The sequence below is a fragment of the Phytophthora cinnamomi genome (genome assembly GCF_018691715.1).
Source record: "Phytophthora cinnamomi strain GKB4 chromosome Unknown Contig63, whole genome shotgun sequence".
Lineage (NCBI taxonomy): Eukaryota > Oomycota > Peronosporomycetes > Peronosporales > Peronosporaceae > Phytophthora > Phytophthora cinnamomi.
The window spans coordinates 982,050-989,075 of record NW_027150996.1 but is presented as its reverse complement, the minus strand read 5'-3'; the positions used below and the strand labels follow the sequence as shown (position 1 = coordinate 989,075).

The 7,026-nt window shown below is 50.9% G+C and overlaps 3 protein-coding genes across 3 annotated transcripts; 2 read left to right on the top strand and 1 right to left on the bottom strand.

Moving 5' to 3' along the window:
- Positions 1–564: 564 nt before the first annotated feature.
- IUM83_13308 (Transmembrane protein) lies at positions 565–1,713 on the top strand (the record flags this gene model as incomplete). The annotated part of the gene is made up of 1 exon (XM_067937973.1): positions 565–1,713. One exon carries the CDS (start codon positions 565–567, stop codon positions 1,711–1,713), a length of 1,149 nt encoding a protein of 382 aa, XP_067786860.1.
- Positions 1,714–2,871: 1,158 nt separating this feature from the next.
- Positions 2,872–4,020, top strand: IUM83_13307 (Transmembrane protein; the record flags this gene model as incomplete). The annotated part of the gene is made up of 2 exons (XM_067937972.1): positions 2,872–3,857; positions 3,975–4,020. 2 exons carry the CDS (start codon positions 2,872–2,874, stop codon positions 4,018–4,020), a joined length of 1,032 nt encoding a protein of 343 aa, XP_067786822.1.
- Positions 4,021–6,306: 2,286 nt separating this feature from the next.
- On the bottom strand, positions 6,307–6,606 carry IUM83_13306 (uncharacterized protein; the record flags this gene model as incomplete). Its single annotated transcript, XM_067937971.1, has 1 exon — positions 6,307–6,606. One exon carries the CDS (start codon positions 6,604–6,606, stop codon positions 6,307–6,309), a length of 300 nt encoding a protein of 99 aa, XP_067786862.1.
- Between the last annotated feature and the right edge of the window lie 420 nt (positions 6,607–7,026).

The window sequence follows — 7,026 nt, the reverse complement described above, 5'->3', positions numbered from 1 at the left end:
CGAAGAATGCCAACTTGGAAATATCTTGCTGTTACGTACTGGTTGCTGCGGTGGAGTGACGGAGGAGGGGAACCCTTAATTGAAGGACGGGATCAAGGGTCTCATCTTGAAGGGGCATTCGCGACCAAGTGCAAGTTGACAGGTGTCGAGGCGTTTCCCAGGCCCTTACCACAGTTTGGTGTACAGTACTGTATCGCAGTGTCGAGACCTCGGCGCGAGAGAGCAGGTCACATTTTCGCGGGGTTAATGCCATCTGCATTATCCCTTCGCATTGCAGTCCCCCATCATACTGAACGCAGTGTATTTCAGTGTGAAGTGCGAGCCATTGAACGGCCAGCTGTTGTATAGGCTATCGGCTGCGTGTTGTCGTTGAGCCTCAGAACTTCAGCAAGCAGGACTTTGTGGCCCGCAAGTCCGTCAAGCGCCTAATGCTGGACATGTGGAATATTGGTAGCAGAGCTCGTGCCGCATGGCGCCGTTAGAACCAGTGCATTGCACGACTTAGCGCGGCGGAGTCCCATTCCCCGATTCTCGCTGCTCGGTGCAGTTGACAGCGTCTCCAAAATGGCGAGCTCGAACGTGCTCGTAGTTACGCTAATGCTAAGCCAATTGGCTCTGCTCGCGACCAGCACACAGGCCACGTTGAACAGCACCGCGTCGGCAACAGAAGCAGCTCCAGAAGACTCAATTTTTGACTCTACCAACGGACTCGGACTGGGCGGCTCCATTCTCGCCGTGGTCGCCGTGCTCTTGGGCGGAGGGATGGTAACCTTCGGGTACCGGTTCCTGTACGAGACGCTCTTCGTCATCGGCTTCGCTCTCGGTGCCGTGTGCATCGCGGTGACCACGGAGGGCATGCTCGCCGACAAGTCCTACATGGCTCTTGGTTCCTGGATTGCGTTCATCCTTGGTGGCGCTTTGTGCGGCGGCCTGGTCATGTGGGCGCACCCGAAGAGCAGCTTTATCGCCGGAGTGTCAGGAGGCATGACGCTCGCGGTTCTCGTCGCCAATTCAGCAGCGTGCTACGTTTTCCCGGGGAAGACGACAGAGTTTTTCACCATCCTGTGCGTCGTTTTTAGCGCCGTGTTCGCTGCGTTCGACCTGAAGCACGGCAAGCCGGTTGAGGTCGTCGCGATCAGCCTCTTTGGCGCGGCCAGCCTCGTGTGGGGCGTCGGCTTCTTTGTAGGTGACTTTCCGTTCCCGAACAACCTCGAGAAGTACGCTGTCAAGAATGCGAACGGCAAGCTAGTGTACACTCTTCCGACTGTTTGGTGGGCCTACCTCGGCAGCATTGTGGTGATTGCAGTGCTTGGTGCGTTCCTCCAGTTTCGAAAGACCGGGCGCAACGTGGCGCACGCGGGAATAAATGACGAGTTTGAGGGCTTCGAACCCAACGGATTCGGCTACCCGATCGACGCTGTGCCGTTCATTGAAAACGACAAGCAGCGTCCGACAATTCCCGTGCTTGGTCAGTCCCAGACTGCCCCGACGACTCGAGAGTCCGACGCTTCGTCGTCGTACCCCGCCAACGAAACGTTCTGCATGCTGTACTCGCGCAACACGGAAGCGCAGTCGCTCACCAAAATGCGGTCGAAATTCTTGGAGGCGAGAGAGCAATCTTTAGCGACGAAGAGCCCGCTGGACTTGAGGCCAAGCGTTCAGCCGTCGTCCTCGATGACTGTGACGAGCCAAATTCAGGAAGAGGAACTCTAATTAAATAGGCAGAGAAGTAGTCAAGCGAAAGACACTAATTTAAACCATGCTGCTGGTTCAGTATTTATCCTTGTTGTTGTAGTAAAATTCTTCTCCTCAAAGTGAAGTTTACTTGCGCGTATCCATAATGAATGGCACGGCAAAAACCTAGTTGTCAACCGATCGGCCATGGATCTTACTTAGTTCTGCTGTTGTGCTTTCTGCATCTAGGTGAGTGCGTGTATGGACACTATTCATTGGTTTGGGTTTGTTTGTCCCCTTTGTGGCTCATCAAGAGATTATTATCGTCCATATAGTAGTGACATCCCCGAGCAATTATCAGCTGCACGCAACGTGCGGCGACAATGCTTTTTAGTAACAGTTACGTTGCAGTCTTCGAGGGCAGACAAGATGTAATCCCCAGACCGAGGACCTCGGTAGATCTGTGGGGAATTAATGTCAAACATCGATTTCGAGCGACTTTGGTGGTTCGTATATTAGTAGCTATCGGCTATGATCTTTCGCAGCATTGCTGCAAACAATACGAGCTAATTGTGCCAGAGCTTAGACACATGTAGCTTTGCCAAAAAGCGATCTCTATTGAGTACACGAGTGAGTGAATGACTGCCAGCACGTTCCTGGGCACCTTCATCGCTCACTTAGTACTCAGTAGTGGTCGGAGGCGATGCCTTTTAGCTCTTCTGCACATGCTTTCGTAGGGTGCCGGACAGTTGCTACGTTGGTCCCTGTGTGGATAAGATCCACACGTACATGGCTGAATGAAGTCGGATGGTGCTTCTCACAAATGGTCAGATGATCCTCACAAACCTGGCTTTGCCTAGCCGTTCGCTTTCGGAGGGGTCTCAGTGGCTGCTGAGGGCCATTACCTGTCCACGAACCCTTAAATCGCACTTGAGATCTAGCGACGCTCGTTGGCAATGCGAAGGGCCATTGCGCCACGATGCCCATGTGCTTTCAGCGATCCCTGAAGTGTGGTCACCATGCGATGGATACGGATCGGAACTGAAGCACGTCTCCGTTCCCCACTTTCAAATTACCTGAAGCCAAGGAAGTCCGAAATCGCCGACACATATGCTCATGTCGTCGCCACCGAAGTTTGCACTCGTTGTGCTAATGCTGGTTCAAATCCCGCTGCATCTACCCAAAGTCTCGGCAGTGATGGACTCCGCCACCGACAGCATGGAGTCGCTCTTTGGCAAAGCTGACGGCATTCAGCTCGGAGGGAGCATTCTGGCCGTGACTGCCATGATCACCGGTGCGGTGATGCTCGTTTTAGGGTTTAAGCTCATTCGCGCGGCCCTCTTCGTCATAGGAGTTGTCGTCGGTGGTGTCGCCATCGCCATGATTGTGGAGCGGATGTTCCGTGACGAAACGTGGGTGGCCCTGGCGTCTTGGATTGCATTTGGAGCTGGCGGTGTTCTATGCGGCGCTGTGGCCACGTGGCTGTACCCTGTGAGCGCCTTTTTCGCTGGCGCAGCGACTGGAGTTATGACAGCCATGATCCTGACCAACTCGTTCGGGTATATGATCTACCCTGGGCACACGAAAGATTTGCTTACGCTGGCATGCGTGGTACTTGGAATTCTCTTCGGGGCATTGGCATTGAAGGTGGGGAAGCCCGTGCTGATCATCTCGACGAGTCTGTTCGGTTCAGGCATGGTGGTATGGGGTGTCGGGTATTTTACTGGTGGCTTTCCGAGCGCTAACGATCTGGAGCAATACGCCTCGGAAGATATTGAGGGCAAAATAGTATACTCGGTTCCTGCTGCTTGGTGGGGATACCTCGCAGGAATCTTGGTGCTATTCGTGTTTGGCATGTACATACAGTTTCGCAAGACTGCACGTAACGTCAAGCACCAGCGATCTAAAGTCTTTGGCAAGTCGATGGAAGTCGCTGAATATATTGAGAAGAAAACTCAGCGAAATCGGAACCAGAATAGCCCCGTCATGGAAATGCCATACCGGCAACAACCGCGCCGTCAAATGCGAGTTCGTGAGCAGCGGCAGCCTCGTCACGTTCGTGAAGTTCACGAGACTCGTGAACAACAAGTGCCTAAGAAGAAGCGTGCCGAGAAGCAGCACCCACCACATTCCATTGCTCGCCACCCATACCCTGACCTGGATGCCGCCGATGAAATCATCACGTACGAGGAGCGCATACCTCAGCCAAAACGCGTTATCTATTCGGAGAGAGAGTCCGATTTGTACGAGTTTGAGTCTACCCGTGAACCGTGTTGTATTTGTGGGGCTTTTGTCCACAGGGACAGTTCGTGTTGTTCGGAGAAGATTGTCCGCATCGAGCGGTAGCTTTATCGATTGCGAGAAAATGTAATCCCAGCAACAAACAAGTAGATTTAGTCTCGATAAGTATTTAATTGACATAACATCCAACGCTTTCGTTCTGGCTTTCACTCATGCGACCTCATATCCATGAGCGATCCTGGATGTATCTTCTCATTTGCTAACATATTCCAGTCTGAAGTCTGCACGATTTCGTGTCCATGTGTCAGGGTCGCACTCACAAGTTTTCTGCAATCGTTCGTGGCATTGGTGCGCTCCTAATGGACAAGCCTCTACAAGGCCAGCGAAATGGCTGACATTCCTACTCAACCCACCCAAAGTAATAGGGCGACCCAGTGTACGCCCGACAGCGCGTGAAGCAGAAACGCCAGTTGTTGGTTAACGTAGACAGACAGACATGTGCGGTTACGCCTAATGGAGACAGCACTTTATGTTTTTCATTTTGGATCTATTATTGGTATTATTTTGGGGCGATTCGAGTGCTAGTGCCAATTACTATACAAACACGTATCCCTGAAAAAATTATACAGGTGTCCCCGCTGAATCTGCAACTGCCATCGGCTATCTACCGCGAACACAGAGTGTGCGGGAGTCTGCCAGTGCACAAGATTTGCCACAGCTGTCTGGTGAGATGTACTGAATTAGTAAGATCATTGCGGGACAATGTCTCTCTGCGTGAAACATCGAGTTGCTAGATCACGGTAGAAAATGAAAGGCCCACAATGAACATTATATCTTGCAGGACATGCAGTGTACACAACAACCAACTCCATTTACCTAAAGTCCTCATGACGAACCAGTCCAAAGTTAACAAGAAGGCATACGTGCGCCTGACGCTGGGTGAGAAGGTCATGGTGTGCGAGATGGTGCACAAGCAGACCGGCAACCGATCTTTCAGCATCCACGCACTTGCTGACTGGGCAGTACATTAGCGTCTATAACAGCAGTACATTAGCTTCTATGCGCAACCTGTGCAGATATTGTAACCTCGCAGTTTTTTTTGGTCCCACCTTTGCCGATTCAGCGGGGACACCTGTATGGTAAAAATAATATGTCGGGACACTCCTGTTAGGTTTTATACACGGGTGGACAGTATTGTGAAAACCGGTGATTTTGTCACTCCGTATAGCTCTGTAAATCAGGGCTGTGAGCAAAAACGATACGTGGTAATTTGTACTGAATAGGAAGTTCATATGGGTACTAATCTGAGTAAGTCGGCTTAAGTAGGAGTTGGGAGCTGGGCTCTAAAGCCATCTTGTCAGAACAGAGTAGTGAGGGAGAGAGACAGCGGAGACACAATGTATGCCGCAGAATTTCGATGTAGAGCTGTGGTTAAAGCCATCCAACCCTGCTGAGTGGCGCCTTGACTTGGCTTAGCGTAGAGATTAGTATCAGGGCGCAACGTTCTAATATCGAAAGTAGCTAGCGCGGCTACGATGCGCTCTTCCACTCTCGCGTAGAGGTCATCAAATCTGCCCTCTGGGTCGAAGCGAAACTCCGCGTCCTCGACACGGACGCTGGTTGTGCTCGTCCTGTTGATTCCTCCTATTTTGACTGATATCTTGGCTAGTGTTTGCATAGCCGCTTGCTCGGTGGATTTATTTGTGCGGACTTCCTCGGAATGCCGAGGTTGGAGCTGACATTTCAGCCTATTTAGAGACCAAATCGATTCCGACTCTAAAATAGCTTTGACTCGATGCTGCATAAGACCGATTATAATTAGGGGTACACAATTCTAAATAAGGGATGGGTCGAAATAAATAAGGGTTCCCGTATCTAAATAAGCCACTAAATCAGCCGATTTACTATCCGATTAGACATACTGAGTGCTTTTCACAATATATTATCCAGTTACGTGTTGCTTGGCGCCCGTCTGTTATGGCTCGTGCCCCTGGGCCTTCCGTTTGGCTATCCATCCAGGGTGTGCGTTGCTCTTGCCTCGTCGTCGTCGCCCCTTGACGAATATACGTCCCATATATTGCTACACAGGAACCACTTCTGCTCTATGACGCTAAACGAACTCTGTTTGCTCTTATCTATCTCTGTTTTCTGCTTTCTTTTTGTAACTTCTTCATTTACCTTGAGGGCCTCCGGATTCTTCAGTGGTCTCCTCTGGTCGTGTTCTCGTGTATCTCTACACACCTTTTCTGGTTCTCTTGACTTTTGTATGCCTGAGCGTGCGCTCGTAGTGCACACGTATCACTTGATGTTGGAGGGACCAGGTACCCGACGTCAGGATCTGTAGCACCGATTACCCGTTGCGCTTGGACAGCCTAGCTCTCCATAGTGAAATCAAACGACACTCGAAAGGGGCGCTTGGGCGTCAACTTGGTCGCTGCCTTCGATGACCGCGCGCGATCCTGTTAAGAGAGAGTGGATCTGGCTACGCGAGATCGTGGGGGCGTCATAGGCGTTGGCAACGACGTTCTGGGCCTTGACGATCTCCAAAGCAGGCATCCAAATGGTGGACGTCTTGGTATCGAAGATCAGGTCGAGGGCCTTCTGGCGCTCCACGCGGTGAATTTCGGATCGTTGAGACGGGTCCATGATGGCTGTCATCGCGAGCCGAGGGACCTCTCGATATCCGCGCATCGGGTCTCGACGTCGGCTGTCACATTAACGTGGTCGTTGTAGTGGGTCTAACTTGACTCACTACTTTAGCTTACACGTTGCGCAACGTGTATGAGGAAGCGTAAGTACTTAGTAATTACTTAGGTTAATTATATTTGAATACACAAATATAAGTTAAATAAGAAAGGATTCCAAGTGACTTAGATTAGGTAAAATGAGAACTGTATTGCTTGTAAATTGATCTTCCTCTAAAATCTGCTAAAAACTGTTTATCATCTATGAAAGGGTTGGCAGCGGCTGGCTGTCAGAGCCCCGCTAATATGCATGTCTCTGATTGGTAGAAAGATGCTGCTTTCTACCAATAGGATCTTTTGGGTATGTGTGGACCACTCACTGTGGTGGTCCACTTCAATGTATCCATCGGTGTGTCTTACACCAATG